Below are 18091 nucleotides of genomic sequence, written 5' to 3'. Positions count from 1 at the left end.
TCACCTGCGCTGGAACCCATAAGTTCCAGGGAGTGGACCCATACTTTTTAAATGAAGTCTAGAATGCATGTGATGTGTGACTGCATCCATGGAGTGATCTCTATGCACAATACTAGGAGGCCTAGCAGCTGAAGGCTCAGTGCAATAGCATGCCTTTTGAAGTTCCAAAACAACACAAGGAGGTTTTGAATTTTCTGGAACCTCTTAAAGATAGACACCTCGATAGCAAAAATATATCTATGTCCCTTCCCAAGTGAGTTATTTGGGGGAACGGAATCAAGCTTTTCTTGATATTGATAATAAAACCAAGCACCGAAGGAGATTCAAGGTCAGGGATGTCTATGGGCTATTGTTGGGGATAAGAGTTCTGATTAATGTCATCCAAGAAGGAATATAGGTGGATTCCTTGTGACCTGAGTCTGAATATGATTACCACCACCATTGTAAAGACAAAGGGGGCTGCAGACAAGCCAAATAGGAGCATCCGATATTGATAATGCTTCCTGCCCTACGAAAGCCTTAGGAACCTTAGATGGCACAGTCTGATCATTAGATGAACTTATGTATCCATCAGATCCACCAAAGTCAGAAAATTCCTTTCGGACAGGGATGACACCTTAAAAGTTAGGGTCTCCATCCAAAACTTTGTTTTCTTCATCCACTTGTTGAGCCTCTTGGGATCTAGAAGGGCGCAGCTTCCCCCGTAGGCTTCTGAACAATAAAGAATCTCTCTTATGAGGGAACACTTTCTATTACTTCCATATCCAGGAGGTAAGAAAACGGATTCTGGATTAGATCATGCTTTATGGGATCATTTGAGATGGAAGACTGGATGAAGAATGGGAGGGGTGGAGCCCATAACTCGAAGGAGTATCTCTAACTCACTATCTCCCTGACCACTGATCCCTAGTTTAAATAACCCATTCCTCCAGGAAATGGGAAATCCTGCTCCCATGCTTCTGTTCCAGGCAGAGACCTAGATGGTCTTCGTCACAGACAGAGGCTTTGGGAGCAGCAGGGTTCCCTCTGGGCTTTCCTCCCGAGCCACAGTTCCACAGCTTTCCTCTGGAGAATCTGCTGTCTCTTCATTTCTGCGAGGATGAAGGCTGAAAGGAATGCTTTTGTTGCTCTTAAAGACATCCTGTGGCATTTATAGGGAGGGACTGTTTAGATTTTGTGGAGAAAGTCATCTATTTGGAAGGTGAGCTTGAGTGAGATTTCTCACATTTCTTGTGAGAAAGTTCTCTCTCTTACCCTCCTCGTGTCTCTGCTTGGCAGGATAGTTAGCCCTGCTCAGATTATCCTTGGATTCAGAGACCACCATGCTCAGAGGGACACTTCTTGGTGCTGCTGCCGGATGTACCGGGGGGGTTGACAGGCCAGAATCAGACCGGTGCCTCATCACATGAACCCTTTGTAATCTTTTAGGCCTGTACGCACAGACTTGACAAGTTCGTCTGGGAAAAGACCAGCAGATGTTGCACATAGAGGGGATATGAGCTTCTCCAAGGCAACAGCATAAGTCATGGGTGTCATTAGCTGGGAAAGCCCACAGACAAGACATACAGATCTTGAATCCTGGCATCCTGGGCAGCCGTAGAGGGGGTGTCCAGTGGGGTAGGGAGGCAAAGCCCTAAAGACTACTAAACTACTGCCACCAACTCAAAACTATCTAAAAACATGTTTTAAAACTATGTACAACTAACTAAAAATTCTGAAGAATGCTAGCTAACACTGCAGATACTGAAGAGGTTCGGTCTCAGAACACGGGCAGTAGAAAGGAATTGGCAAGACGGTCAGTCTATGCCACCCCTTCTCCCTCCAGTTTGGAGTATAAGGAGGATAGAGGCACATGTGGACAAATGGATACTGCTAGCGAGAATCTTCCAGTCTCAGGTGCGTGTCACACATGTGCACATCAAGTAGAGTACACATAGGGACCATCACTCAAAGAACAATTTACTGCAGGGGCCTCAGTATATGGGTAACTGGGTAAAATGTAATGGTCTATGATATACAGGTCAGACTAGAGGATATGATGGTCCCTTCTGGCCTTAAATTTTATGAAACTCTTTTTTGGAATGACCAGCACAACTCAAAAACAGCTTTGCCACTCATGAGTAATGTAGACATTCCAATAGTATGCCAATGAAGTCTTTACACCACATCATTGTGTGTTCCCTGTTTATTAAGTACACGCATGCTATACATAAAGCAGCATAACCTATTAAATAAGCCTTTCACACAACTGTAGCGTGAATGTCAGTTCATTCATAGTAACAAATTTTAAAAGTTTTAGCTTTTTTGAAAAAACTAGACTTCACAGTGCACACTTTCTATATTCTTCATGAATGATATGTCAAGGCTTTTTTAACCAGCACTCACTGTAACTCAAGGTATTTCAAGAATCCTGTTGTCAAGTACAGTATATACTGATGGTTCAACTGAGTTATCTACTGTATGTAATATATATTTTTAAGTTTTAGGTAGATCTGTTTCTTTCCTATCCGAGACAATACTATTGGCTTGATTCAAATCTTAGAAACACTGGATGAGTTACTGCATATCTTGAAAAAAATTTGACTGCATATTCACAGCAATGTGCATTCACATATTTGACTTATATATTTAACTTAATTATTATATGGTCTCGATCCAAAAGTAGAAAATCAAATTCTGGAGCCTGTGCACACCCAAGAAAAACTGCAGGTCATTGGTGAGTGCATTATTCCCACCATAATGCTGGCCTCCCTACTCTGCAGGCTTCTTGGAACAAATTCAGTTCAGCTAGTATACACAAAATTCCAAAATTCAGTTCGGACCATTTCACCTTCATCTGCTACAATGAGAACATCAATTTATATATTCCTATGTTTTAGCACAAAATCCCCAGATTATGCCTTCTAAAATTAAATTACTCTTCAAAAAGCCCGAGTCACCTCTCAGTGTTTTCTCACTCGCCAGTTTGTGGACATAAACCCAAATGAATACTCTGCTGAAGATTATACAAACACAGATCACCGCAAGCATTTGGACATGCCAACACTAACCTTCAGTGATTGTTCCAGCCCCAGCTGACTCAGTTAGTCCATATCCCTGTCCCACAGGGCAACAGAAACAGATGTTCATAAATCTCTGAGTTGCAGCAGAAAGTGGGGCTCCTCCACATAGTAGGGTGCGAATTTTACCACCTAGCAGCATTCGTACTTTCCGGAAAATAAGGCTAAAAATGCAAAGTTAAGAAAAGAGGATGTTTTTGTTGCTTAAAAATAGAAGACCAAGGGAATTATCTTGTTTTGCATGGGCATCAAAAACTTCCACTAACTTCAGAGATTTTTAGATGTGCAGGAAATGCAGGATTAGTTCCACAAACAGTACACTTGAAATTTAAAGTTTTTCAAAACAATGTTTAGATAGAAAATTTTCAGGTTTTACTTTTGCATTTTATTCTGCAGGATAAGTCAAAGTCTTTTGAATATTCTTTACTGAGACAGCAAAGTTCTAATGTCTATTTGCCTACATTATTGAAAAGGAAAACAAATTGCAGAAAACTGTTTAACTATACTGTATCTTTTAGTCTCAGCAAGGTCTGAAATCATTTAAATCCTACAAGTGACTTGAGCTTGGAGATAAGTTGTATGATTTAAGCACTCTTGCAGAGTTAAATGTGAATTATCCATGCATCTTGTGTATGTAAAAGGCTCAGAAAACATTAGCAGTAGTCTGTAAATATTCATGTGCTGTTCGTTTTAATTGAGGTTTACAAGAGGATTTGAATTAGCTTGATGTGACTCTACCTTTTTGTCTGCATTTGTGAGTGACTACCTTCCCCCCCAACATCTTTATGGCCCTGATTCTATCAGAACTTATCACAGATATGTAGGGCTGGAAGGGACCTCAACAAGTCATTAAGTCCCGCACCCTGCACTGTGGCAGGACCAAGTAAACCCAGACCATGCCTGACAGGTGTTTCTCAGTATGTTTTTTAAAACATCCAATCATGAGCATTCCACAACCTCCCTTGGAAACCTATTTCAGAGCTTAACTACCCTTACAGTTGGAAAGTTTTTCCTAATATCTCTATGTCTCCCTTGTTGCAGGTTAAACCCATTGCCCTACCTTCAGTGAAAAGAGAAAACAATTGATCACAGTCCTCTTTACAACAGCTCTTAACATAACTGAAAACTTATCAGGCTGCCCCTCAGTCTTCTTTTCTCAAGACTAAACATGCTCATTTTTTTTTAACCTTTCCCAGTAAGTGAAGTTTTCTAAACCTTTTACTGTTTTTGTTGATTTCCTCTGGACTCTCCAATTTAACCACCTCTTTCCTAAAGAGTGGCGCCCAGAACTGGACATAGTACTTCAGCTAAGGCCTTTCTTACATCATTCCTGTTACTACATCCCAGAATGATAACAGCCTTTTTTGCACCTGCATCACATTGTTGACTCATTCAATTTGTGAACCATTATAATCCCCTGATCCTTTCCAGAAGTACTATGACCTAAGCCAATTATTCCCCATTTTGTAGTTGCGCATTTGATTTTTCTTTCCTAAGTGAAATACTTTGCATTTGTCTTTACTGAATTTCATCTTGAATTCAGACCAATTCTCCAATTTGTCAAGGCTGTTTTGAATTCTAATGCTGTCCTCCAAGTGCTAGTAACCCCGTCCAGCTTGGTGTCATCTGAACATTTTATAAACATACTCTCCACTCCATTATCTAAGTCATTAATGAAAATATTGAACAGTACTGAATCCAGGATTGACCTCTGCAAGACCCCACTAAATATGTCCCCCCAGTTTGACGATGAACCATTTATAACTACTCTTTGAGTATGGTCTTTCAACCAGTTCTGCACCTACTTTATAGTCATTTAGACCACATTTCCCTACTGTGCTTATGAAAATGTCATGTGGGATTGTGTCAGAAGCCTTATTAAAAAAATCACAATATATCACATCTACTGCTTCCTCAATATCCACTAGGCCAGTAACCCTGTCAAAGTAGGAAATTAGGTAGGCCTGGTCTGATTTGTTCTTGACAAATCCATAATGGCTATTAGGTGCTTACAAGCTGATTGTTTAATAATTGGTTCCAGTATCTTTCTAGGTATCGAAATAAGTCTGCCTGCTCTATAATTCCTCAAGTCCTTTCTGTTCCTCTTTTTAAAGACAGGTACTACATTTGCTCTTCTCCACCCTTCTGGGACCTCCCCCATCCTTCAGGAGTTCTCAAAAATAATTGCTAACAGTTCAAAGATTGCTTCAGTTAGTTCCTTAGGTACCCTAGAATGAATTTCATCAAGCCCTGCCAACTTGAATACATCTAACTTATCTAAATGTTCTTTAACCTGTTCTTTCCTTTTTCTGACTTGCATTCCTTCCCCCTTGTTGTTAATATTAATAATGTTGAGTATCTGGTCACCATTAACGTTTTTAGTGGAAAACTGAAGCAAAATAGGCATTGTACACCTTAGTTTTCTTGATGTCATCAGTTATTGGCTCTTTCCCCACTAAATAGAGGACCTATACTTTCCTTCATCTTTCTCTTGTTCCTAATGTTTTTAAAGAACCTCTTCCTACTGCCTTTTATGTCCCTTGCAAGGTGTAACTCATTTTATGCCTTAGCCTTTCTGATTTTGTTCCTATATTCTTGTGCTATTCTTTTGTGCTTCCTTAGGAGTTTGTATGTTTCTACTTTTTGTAGGATTTCTTTTTTGCTTTTCAGGTGATTAAAGAGCTCCTCATCGAGCCATATGGGCCTCTTACTGTTCTTCCTATATTTCCTATCTTTTGGGATAGTTTGCAGTTGTGCTTTTAATATTGTTTCGTTGAGAAACTGCCGCCCTCAACTCCTTTTTCCCTTAGATCTTTTTCCCATGACCTTACGTAACGCTGACAGACCCTGGTTGTCAGTGGGTGGGATCGAACCGGGGACCTTTGGAGCTTAGTGCATGAGTCTCTACCGCATGAGCTAAAAGCCAACTGGCTGTTGGCTAAGGCTGTAGAGCAGACTCGTTTTCTCTCTCCCTTTCTCTCTAAGTGGCCTTGGTGCCACTAGATGGGACAGAACACCACACCCAGGTGTGTGGGTTACACTTACAGACCAGTTTTATGATGATAAGGTTCACATTATGTTAAAAACGAAATGTGATAAACCTTGCTAGTTTACAGAAATAGATTTTTCCCTCCAGGTATGTATAAAACTCCTGATTAAAAGCTAACAGGAGTAACACAATACCTTGAATAGGAAAATATATCTAAGCTTGCAAATTACTGAAAGAAAAATAATTAACTTAACACTTATATTATATTTATATTAATAAATGCTGAAGTAATCCCAACTGAACTAATGACTCATTGTGTGACTTTAGGCAAGTCAATGGACTTACTTGTGCCCCAATCAAACAGTAAGCTTTAAAACTAAACAAAATTATGACTTCACTGAAGATCAGATATTGCATGTATAGCAACATTTTGATGAGCATTTAAAAAGATCCCAATAACAATAGAATTTAAAATCTACCTGTCACAAAGTGGAGTAGTATAACCTTTTGAAATCTGTTCCATTTTGTAATTGTAGGCCAATATAAACAGATTCCTTTGGAAACTGGTCATTTCGTTCACTTTATTCATGACATTTTTGTAGATCCGATCCATGATTTCCTAGTTACATTAAAGGATTAAATACAGATAAGCAAGTTAATAGCAATACTAAATTTAGTGCACTAAAAGTTAAACATGAGACACATGTACATTTCAAGGCACAAATCCTTGCCTATTGCTCCCACTTCTACAGGATACCTGTAACTGGGACAGGATCTCTAGGACGGACCAAGGTGAAAGAGCAGCAGTAAAATGAACTCCCAGTCTTAGCGGGTGCACGTGCAATTCTAATTTACCTGCTGCCTGCAGCATAAGTACTACATAGCTGGGGGTCTAGACATCTCCTAACCAGCATCTTATGCTGCACTGGATATGGTGTGCAAGCTGGCATGTTCGTTTACTCTCAGTGTTCTTAAATGCTATGGAGTTTACTTCTCCTGCTTATCCAAGATGTGGACCACTAGATCCCTTTCCTATCCCCCCTTCAGCTTTAGCAAAGCCTACAGAAGGACACTGTCCTCAATTTATAGTTAAATGGTAAAACATGGATGAGCTAACAAAAATAATTATAAAATCTTAATGTACAAAGTACAGTATTACTCAAATATTTTGAGATTTTTAATGGCTTGCGCTAAACACTATCTGAATTTAGAAATATAAAACGGTAACCTAATTACTGCTAACTACCACCTTTCAAATGTTTCATAAGTAATATACCTCAAGGTGCAAAGCATACCCACTACATTCTTTGCCCACAAAAGGCCTAACTAGCTTGTATATTTTTTCCCTTTAAACCAAAAAATGAACGAACGTTTATGCCAAAGCCAATTTTCCACATTCTTTTTACATGATGCTGGCAGACTCATTGCTCTATAAGGAACATTTCTTATTATGAGACAATAGTAAAGCACATTGATGACAAATAGAATAAAATGTCTTCTACAGATCATATTTAGCTAATTTTACTTAAATCATATTTATACTACCTACTATTAGCAATAGTGTGATAAAAGTTGAAATGCCAAGATGTGTAATTTCCGCAGCTGGTTTCACATTTTCAAATAGTGTTAGTCATCTAGTATGTCAGAATGTTCACACCACCATGTAAATATTTATATAATTTTTTTTAATACAGAGTACATGATGTAAACTATCAATGCTAAAGGTCTTCTGATCCTTGTAATTTACAGTAACTATCAAGATATTATTCCTCTTTGTCGTGTAACATTTGAATGATGAAATATCTTTAAAAGATAGCATTAAACTTACTGGTACAGATGCCATTAGCGTAGGTCTAAGCATAGTAACATCTCCTTTGCTTCCTTTCTTTATTTTAGAGGACTAAATAGGGAGGAAAATAAAGTTAAATGGAGGATTTGTGCAAGGTTTTAATATGTAAACAGAAAGGTGACAGTTTACTTAATTAGAAAATCAGTGATGTCAGTTTATAGATCCTTCACCTTAAAAATTGCTTAGAAACTAGTCTGATGTATTGATATATAACAAAAAATATACCCATTTATATTTTGGTATACAAAGATTTTCTTATTGCTTTCCTATTAAAATTTTTTAAACAGCTATTAAGATATCCATCAAAAGTTGATCTTCTATTGTTATGGTATGACATACAAGTTACGTACCTGATCAGCTAATGTCTGGGGTGATGAGTAGCCAATACGGCATCCATGAGACAGACAAACAAGTTCAGCACTTAATTCCAGAACATGAGCAAGAGGCAAATATCCAATATAAATGTCTTTTTCCCTGAAAAGTTTTAAAAAGATACATTCATATTGTACTATTTAGTGTCTTCAGGACAATCATTTAAAGCCAAACTGTATTTACAGCCTCCAAAGAACCAGAAAAGGTTAAAGAATGTGTGTGTGCCTGAGAACCAATCTCAGTATTCTTGAGCATATATGTGTGGTTTCAAAAGTTGTGAAATGTTCATTTTAATTTTAGGGGCACTGAGGAAAGAATGTTATTTACTTATCAGGGAACAAAAGATTCAAAAAGTGATCACTTATAATTAAGACCACAAAGACTTCTCCAGAGGGAAGAGTCTATGCCATACCAACTAGAGGTGCAGCATAGAATTTACAGCTAGAGGAGAAAAGAGGAGAAGGGGGCTTTACCCTGCCTTTGTGCTCTCCTGATTCCGGGGTGCTCAGGGCTTCAGCGGTCCCAAAACATAATTTAGATAGCTCTAAGGGGCTAACTTACATCAGCTTCCACAGACTGCCCTCTGAGCCATAGTGCTGCCCAGAATCTCTGCAGCACTCCATGCTGCAACTCTGACCCTCATATGCCCCTCCTGCCCTGGCTTGCTATTTAGATTTTTGATAGTCATTTGGATTTTTTTTTTTTAAATCTTAAAAAAAAAAAAAAAATCAATAAAAATAAGTCACTCTATTCAGAACATTCCCAGTAAATGCTTTAATTTATATTTCAGTGAGATGTCATGCTCTTAACTTAAAGCTAAGATCTACCACATAGTAAATGGACAAATAATCAACAGCACTTCCTTTGAAAAACTTGGAGAAAATAGTTGTATGCCTGCTTGTGGTCAACAACTTCGCTGCTGATACAATGAAACTCTCCACAATAAGGGGAAACATGTGGGACATAGAACTTACTCGGTGGTCAGTCCAAGACTGTGGAATGAACTCCCAATGGAACTAAGGACCACCACAAACCTCACCACTTTCTATTCCAAGCGCAAGGCCCATTTCTTTGACCTTGCCATCCCTAACACAAGTACGTGGAAAAAACCAACATGACAGATGTTAGTCAGAATAATAATGCACTACTGGAAAATGCTCAAGATACTATGGTGGTAATGAGTGCAGTATAACACTTTATATAGAATAACTAGTTACACAATAATTAATCTATGATTGCATGTAACTACAAGCCATCTTTAATGAAAATGTCTATTGGTACATACCCCAAATGAGGAATTCTTTCAGCCATCCCAGTTATACCAGCAATAAGGTTCCAATGAGAAATCATGACTCCTTTTGGAAGTCCCGTAGATCCACTTGTGTACATGATTACTGCAATATCTGAGGGTATAGGCCTGGCCTGCTGTTTGCTTACTGTAATTTTTATTAAAAAAATTATGCACAATGTATAGAAAACATATACAATTTAATATCTTAAATACTAAAACATATTATAGTGATTATTTTGATAAGGAACTAGACATTACTACTTTTGTGACAATTTACATTCAGTGGGACAAACTGTGGCCAATCCCAGGCACCTTCACAGAGAGAAAGAAAATTTAAAGTGCCCCCTAACTTCTCTGCATCATCTATGAATACTGTGTAGCTACACTAGAGTAAAAATCAGACTTTGAGAGTTTACTACATCTCAACCACACACCTGGATGGAAGTGGGTGGGAAGAATGGGGAATGAACAAAGCTTTTGTTCCCACCCTCAATGTGCTGGACAGCACAGCTACACTGGCATGGAGGAGATGTCTGCATCAGATATAGGGTAGGGTATAACCCCACCAGAGCAGGGTGAGGAACCAGGAGTGTGACTGAATCAATCTGTTTCTGTGTGCTCCTGGGGCATAGCAACACACTGCCCCATACATAGGGCTCAGGAAAGCCACAACTGAGACAATGTCAATTCTCAAAACCATGTTCTGTTCACCTACTATAACTTCTATGAAGATGGTGTAATTCATTTGAAATAAGTAATCCACACTGAACTGTAGGAATTTAGGCCCTAATCCTGCAATTTATTTCCTGTAATTAACTTTTTGCTTGAGTAGTCTGTTGACTTCAATGCATTAAGTTAAACAAATGCATAAGTGTTTGTAGAATTGGGGCCCTTATTTGTATATAAAATTATATTTGCTATATTTGTAAGTTTACTAGTGTTGGACAGACTAATTCACCTTTTGTTTATTTTTTTGCCCTTGTATACAGAGTTCTGTTTTATAGGCAGAGCTGGTAACAGTAAGTCACTTTCCATTATAAGACCCTATTTTCAGTTGCTTATAACTTTATCAAATGTTCCATGCCAGGTGTCTATTGGAGGCTGTCTATATTTTTAATGTTTACGAAAAAACGGTTCAGCTGTTTCTAAGAATGAGATGATGGAAAATACACTGTTTTGCGCATGTTAAAAAAAAAGTCTTACAACCATTCGTAGAGCAGCTCTAGTGCCTATATATCTTGGAGCAGGAATCTGAAATATGGGTGAGCAGTCTTCCTGATGTCAGGGGCATATCTTTTTCTGCCACCATGAAAAAACTTGTGCCATTTCTAAGCTACTGTTAGAATCTGGCAACTAACATCTCAGAAGATCCCATCTATGCAGAACAGGACTATTACTGTAACTGCTCATCCTGGCAGCCAGGGCCACTGTGGTGTTAGGCATAGGGACAAAGCAGGGATACAGGAGCAGGTGTGACAGAAACATCTGTTGGGTGAGCAAAGGGGAAAACAGAGGCTGAGCAGGTAGGCAAAGAAAGGCCTGTAATCAGTAGATATCACTCCCTTCCAGAACCTGGAATAGAACCCGGGATTTCAGAGTCACTATATTCTTCTGCTGCATAGCAAATGGCTACAAAACACACTGGCAAAGCATGTCTCTCATCACCCTCTAGGGATTACTCCACACTATCCATTATTCCATTAGCTCAATGGGTAGAGGTCCATGCTGTAGATCAAAAGGCACTAACCCTGCTGATGACCCATATGGAGGGTCAATATTGTCCCACATGATAGAATTTCTGTGTTTTTTTCCGATTTTTTTTTAAATCTAAGAAATTACATTAAAAAAATAAACCCTGCATTTAAATAATGTTAAAGTTGCAAAGTCAAACACTCAAAAGTTAGGAAACAGCAGAATTAATGTTGCCTCCGCAACCATATCTCAGTCCCCTTGCATGTATACATTATGACACACTCTTTAATTACATAATTACACAATATTTTTTCTACAGGACTTGTGCCTTATTCAGTTCCCAGGATGGATGTTGCTCAGGGAATGAATCAGGGTTCTGTAGTAAATGAGACAGCCCTCTGCAGGACCCTGACTTATCTGCTGGAGAGGCTGCAAGGTGCGTAGTGAACAATGCAATGGACTGCAGGGAGAAAAGGGATATTCTTGTGATTCAGGCAGCTGAACAGCACCTTGGAGAACTGAATTCTATCCCTGTCACACAATTCCTATGTATTTAGCAAATCACTTAGGCCAGATTTTTAAAAATATTTAGGTGTCACCATTGCAATGCCTAACTGATTAAGGAGCCTAACGGTCATTTTCAAAAGGGATTTATTCACTAAAACTGTCACTGGGATTTTGTAAAAAGTGACAAAGAGTCCTGTGGCACCTTATAGGCTAACAGACGTATTGGAGCATATGCTATGCTCCAATACGTCTGTTAGTCTATAAGATGCCACAGGACTCTTTGTCGCTTTTTAAAGATCCAGACTAACACGGCTACCCCTCTGATACTGGGATTTTGGTTTCTTAGTGCCTAAATTCTGTTTGAAAATGAGATTTAGATTCCTAAATCTGTTTAAGTGTTGCAATGCGGAGCATAAAAATCTGGACCTTAAACCAAAACTTTTCACAAGTGCCCACTAATTGTGTGTTCTTTATTTTATGGATGCTCCACTTGGAACACATAGATTCAGATTTGCAAGAGTACTGAACATTCAAAACTGCAACTGTGCACTAAACATCTGAATTGCTATAGAAACGCTAAGCACTCTAAAAAACCAAAATCAGGCCTTAAGCATCTCCAATTAGACACCCAAAATTAGCAAGTACTTTTGACAATCGTGGTCTTAATCTCTACAAAACCTGGTTTGTAAAATGGGGATAATACTACCACATACCACACGGTAGTGTTGTTAAGGAAAGGCCATTAATGTTTTTAAATGCTGAAATATTATTACAGTGATGAGTACTACAGAAAAGCCCATGAGGAAAATTATAATTCTGTATTCAGAGAAGGGTTTGCATGGTGTGCAGTAAATATGGAATGGAGCACTGAGGAGTATAAAAAGAAGTATTGCATAGCTACCCAATCAGTGAGTACTGTCCATCATGGGCAATAAATGAAACTGGGTCCAATGGGGAAAAAAAAAAAAAAGGTGTTCATGTAATTAAAGAGCATATCATAATGCATAGGACCAAGGGGGTTGAATTAAGGTTGCACAAGGAACCCTAATTATGGCATTTTCTAACTTCTGAAAGCTTTACTTTGCAACGTTATCATTCTTTTAATGGAGTTTTTTGTATGCAATATTAAACAGACTGAAGCAAGGTAAAACGTAAGGCTTTTTATTTGGTAAAGTAGAACCTTAGAATTATGAACACCAGAGTTACAAACTGACCAGTCAACCACACACCTCATTTGGAACCAGAAGTACACAATCAGGCAGCAGCAGAGACAAAATAAAAAAAGCAAATACTGTACAATACTGTGTTAACTGTAAACTACTAAAAACAATAAAGGGAAAGTTAAAAAAAGATTTGACAAGGTAAGGACACTGTTTTTGTATTTGTTTCATATAAATTAAGATGGTTAAAAGCAGCATTTTTCTTCTGCAGAGTAAAGTTTCAAAACCGTATTAAGTCAATGTTCAGTTGTAAATTTTTGAAAGAACAACCATAACATTACAAACATTTCAGAGTATTCCCGAGGTGTTTGTAACTCTGAGGTTCTACTGTACTTTGAACAATAATATTCAATTGATTCAATATGAAGCATAGCTAAATTAAGTTCTGCTGGTAGAGGGCTTAAAATTTTAATAGCACATAGAGCTAGCTCATCAAAAAGGAACACAATCTCTCCTTTAAATGGAGAAATTAAGCACTTGTAATATTGGGAACAAAACTGCATAAAATATTATTCCCACGTAATCAACAGCAGATGTACTAATCACACACCCCTTCTCCAAAAACATAGTTCCATCTAACATTCACATGACCTAATGATTAAAAGGATTCTGTAACCCAAACAAAAAACCCCACACAACACTCAGAAGGGGGTGGGGAGGGATTCAGGGAACTCAATGCATGACATCTGAAGAAATCAGAATAACCAACTTTTTAGCAATAAAAGTGAGAATTTTCTGCTACTTAGCGAGATGCATTAAAACATTTAATGTCAGGGAAATTCAGATTTCTGGTTCTAAGGTGTTAAAGAAATTAAAATTACAATTCAAAAAATTGGCATAATATATTTTGATACCTTCTAAAACAGAGGTGGGCAAACTACAGCCCGCGGGCCACATCCGGCCCGCAGGACCATCCTGCCTGGCCCTTGAGCTCCCGGCCTGGGAGACTAGCCCCTGGCTCCTCCTCTGCTGTCCCCTCTCCCCTGCAGCCAAGCTGCCGCGCGGGCAGCACTCTGGGCAGTGAAGCTGCGTGCTCCTGCAGGGCAGCGCGGCAGCGTGTCTAGCTCTGGCCAGGTGGCGCGGCTGCCAGACATGCTGCTCTGAGCAACATGGTAAGGGGACCGGGACCAGGGGGTTGGATACGGGGTGGAGGATCCCGGGGGGCAGTCACGGGACAGGGAGCAGTTGGATGGGGCGGAGGTTCGGGGGGGAGGCACGGCCAGGGGATGGGGAATGGGGGGTTGGATAAGCGTGGGAGTCCCGGGGGGCCTGTCAGGGGGCGGGGGTGTGGATAGGGGTCGGGGCAGTCAGGAGACTGGGAACAGGGAGTTTGGAGGGGGGGTGGGATCCCGGGGGCAGTTAGGGGTGGGGGTCCCAGGAGGGGGCAGTTAGGGGACAAAGAGCGGGGGGGTTGGATGGGTCAGGGGTTTTGAGGGGGGCAGTCAGGGGGCGAGAAGTGGGAGGGGGTGGATAGGGTGTGGGGGCCAGGCTGTTTGGGGAGGCACAGCCTTCCTTACCCAGTTCTCCATACAGTTTTGCAACCCCAATGTGGCCCTCAGGCCAAAAAGTTTGCCCACCTCTGTTCTAAAATACAGTAAAAATAATTTAAACAAAGTTGTAATAGTCCAAATTTAAAATAGATTTTACATGTTACTTCTAGTGTGTATTTATGCTCAAATTTAGCAATATACCAAAGTGTAAATAAAATATACTATATTTTGTGGTCTCTAAATACCTTGAATGCTACAAATTAATGCTTCTTCATCAATGTTGGAAAAATGACCATACTACAAAGTATTGTTCAATTTATATGAAATTTAAGGACAGGGAAAAACAGCTTTAATGCAAGTCTTTCCACCCTGCTTTTTTGAAAAACCCAACATGTCAAGAGAAAAAGCCGTGTGGCCAAAAAAAAAAAAAATAGAAAATTTGTATCTTTCTGTGTTTTTCCAATTAAAACTTTTCAATAACAAGTTGTATCAAAAAGCAATTTGTTAGATATATAATTTATACATAAATGGTTTAACAAGATTTTCAGCAGTAAAGGGCTATAATCTTCCTCTCCTGACTCAGTCAGGGTTAGCTGGAGTACAGTTTCTGCAACCCCAATATTTTAAATGTACATACCATTCTCTGCCTTGGCCCCCATTGCTTGCACGGAAGCCATAGTGTGAACAATGATACCCTTGGGGAATTCTGACCATGTTGTTGGTTTGCCATCCACAGTAATAATATGCCGCAATAGTGGAACCTGAGAAACAATTTCCTGTGGAAATGGATACATATGTTTCATTTTGCACAGAAAGCTGGTGCAAAAGTTTGTGCCAGGAAAGAAACAAAATATTTTTACTGCATATGTAAAATATTATTGATGTAAACGACTAAATTGTAATAAAGTCAGTCTTTGGGTAAAAACTGCAGCTTCCCACTGTCAGATTTCTGGGACATCAGGGTTAATCTAAGCTTTTCTTTAAACATAAAATTAAGGCCAACATTTTCACAACTGCCCACTAATTTTGGGTGCCTCCATTTTTGTGTGCTCTTGTTGAGAAGACGTGCTGGCCACCTGCCACTCCCACCGAATACTGATGAAAAGGATCACACTGTCAATTCATAGGTAACACTAAGCTCAGAATGAATGTCTCAGTTTGTCTCCTCTGCTATTTCTTGTAATGCAATGTTTAGTACGGTATTTAAAATATGCTCTGCAGCAAATAGAAGTCTAGCAAAATGAATAGTCAAATAGTATTTATTACTAAAAGCAAAATCTAAGTTTTAGTGCAACTAAGAATACTGACCACAATTCTAAGGATACAAGACAAAATGTAAAATGCTGGTCAGAGAAAATTCTAACACACATGCGTACATAAACACTCTATTCATTCTAGTTTTTATTTGCTTAGTACAAATTCTTGTAACTATCCAAAAGGAAATTTAAAAATACAGTTTAGGGATTCCTGACTCTAAATGGAACACCACAATTTTTGGCTTTAAAAAAAAAAAGTGTTGCACCAGCTCAGGGGTCTAATGGCTGCACAATGTGCTACTAAGTGTGGAATGCAAATTAGAAGTCCCTTCTTCATATCTTCTGAGTCAGTAAGGTCTGGGAGCACTCTGAATATTCTGCACTCAGCTTCTGGAGAAAAATGTAATTTAAAGACCAATCCAATAGTCCTAATGACTAACAAACTCTTAGGTATATATTAAGAACCAGTCTTAATAATACAATCAAGGGTTAGATTCATTTCTGAGTGGGAGGAATTAACTATTTCATAAATAGCATTTTTCAGAGGCTTAGTGAAAACTTTCTTTTTAATCTTATCCAAACCTCTTTATGGAAATAGTTACAAAAATACAGTAGTTAGTTATAATACTTTAGAATTTATAAAAAGGTACTTACATTTCTGCATATATGCATTAGCCAGTTTTTGGATCTTAAATTATTTAAGATTTCAAACTGAATCCATGAATTAATGACAAAGCACTCTGACTTTTGTTTAAGTAAAATTGATTCCATGCTGAGTGTGGCCATTTTTAAGCTGGGGAAAATTTTCTCATCAAATTTACTTATTTTTCCAACTACACCTCTACCAAAAAATCTTACCGTGTTATAGGTGAAACGGCGTTATATAGAACTTGCTTTGATCCACCGGAGTACACAGCACCCCCCTCCCGCCCCGCCCCTGGAGCACTGCTTTACCGTGTTATATCCGAATTCGTGTTATATCGGGTTGCGTTATATCAGGGTAGAGGTGTACGATGCTAAATTTAACATATTCTTATTTGTAATTAGAAAGGATGCTATTAGACTTGACAGATTTAACCTTTAAGCTACTTTAATAAAAATGCTTAAGCTGATCTCCCATTTCTAAAAATGACACTGACTCATAAACACAAGGGTGCCACGTTGCACAATCCATTGTCTGCTGGGAAAACAATTAATAATAAACTACGAGTGCTGAATTTTGTCACATTTATTATTGCATATGTACTTTATGCATTATTCTGCTCTGCCCATTTGCTTCATTTCTGCTCACTCAGGATACTGAAAGTACATAACCATGATCTTAGAATGCTCTACAAAACACAAGTAGGGCTAACCTCACCTGCCCTGTTTTCTGCTAAAGGTGACAGATTCAAGACTAACTCTTTTACTTTCTTTGGCATTGTTTTCACAAGCCAAATGTGAGCATTTTTCTGCACGAATCCAGCTCTTTTGTATGGAGGTATTTTAGCTACCGAGCTCAGTAAGGTTAAATAAGATATTAAAAATGCCTGCACCTTGTCTACATAATAGCATCCTCAATTTGTAGGACCAGTATAGTTGCACCAGTGCAAGTAAAATTATTATTAATTTTCCCAGTGTAGTGGCACTACCCCATCCAAACTCTTCTACTGAAACCATCAACTTAGTATCTGAATGACTCAACACTAGTAAGAGAGTTAAATCACTGGGGTAACACTTTCTGACGTCTTGTTCGGCTACTTTAGATGTTAGTAGATGGATAAATTAACATGCTTTCTTGCTTACTTATATAACTTATGAGTGATTCTGCACTGCACTGCTTTGCAAAAGGGTAATGGGCTTATAAAGTATGTGTAAACCCCTAACAAATCAGACTGGTAGCTTTTTACACCTCAACTCTGCAACGTCCAGCAGGTGGGCAGATTCCTGCTATCTGTAAGAGGAGGTTACTCACCTTGTGCAGTAACTGATGTTCTTTGAGAGAGTGTCCCTGTGGGTGCTCCACTCCAGGTGTTGGTGCGTCCCTGCGCCTTCACTCGGAGATTTTTACAGCAATACTTGTACCAGTTGCGCACACGCAGAGACTGTCCCCCCGCTCTGAGTGTACCTTAATAGTACGTGTGCGCAACCAGTCTCCTCAGTTCCTTCTCTACAACGGATGCTACTCCAACTCCGAAGTAGAGGGGAGGAGGGTGGGTAGTGGAGCACCCACAGGGACACTCAATCTCGAAGAACGTCAGTTACTGCACAGGTGAGTTACTACTACTACTATTTCCTCTTCCTCCTCTTCTTCTTCTGAGAGAGATCCCCGTGGGTGCTTGTAGGGAGCCAGGGTGGCTGCCCTCCGAACCGGAGGTAAAAGGGCC

General features: G+C 39.2%; 1 protein-coding gene across 1 annotated transcript in view; it reads right to left on the bottom strand.

The window, feature by feature from the left end:
* The window catches only part of ACSL3 (acyl-CoA synthetase long chain family member 3), a 77156-nt gene that overhangs the window by 15522 nt on the left and 43543 nt on the right, over positions 1 to 18091 (bottom strand). Inside the window, exons 5-10 of the mRNA XM_029911088.1 lie at positions 15107 to 15245; positions 9555 to 9705; positions 8248 to 8371; positions 7877 to 7948; positions 6528 to 6667; positions 3051 to 3223 (exon numbers count right to left, since the gene is read on the bottom strand). Of these exons, the coding sequence (XP_029766948.1) occupies positions 3051 to 3223; positions 6528 to 6667; positions 7877 to 7948; positions 8248 to 8371; positions 9555 to 9705; positions 15107 to 15245 (799 nt within the window). The remainder of the gene's footprint in view (positions 1 to 3050; positions 3224 to 6527; positions 6668 to 7876; positions 7949 to 8247; positions 8372 to 9554; positions 9706 to 15106; positions 15246 to 18091) is intronic.

Source organism: Terrapene carolina, unplaced genomic scaffold (genome assembly GCF_002925995.2).
Source record: "Terrapene carolina triunguis isolate 2854851 unplaced genomic scaffold, T_m_triunguis-2.0 Scaffold88, whole genome shotgun sequence".
NCBI lineage: Eukaryota > Metazoa > Chordata > Testudines > Emydidae > Terrapene > Terrapene triunguis.
The sequence above is the reverse complement of the archived record's forward strand: the minus strand, read 5'-3'. Positions and strand labels throughout refer to the sequence as shown.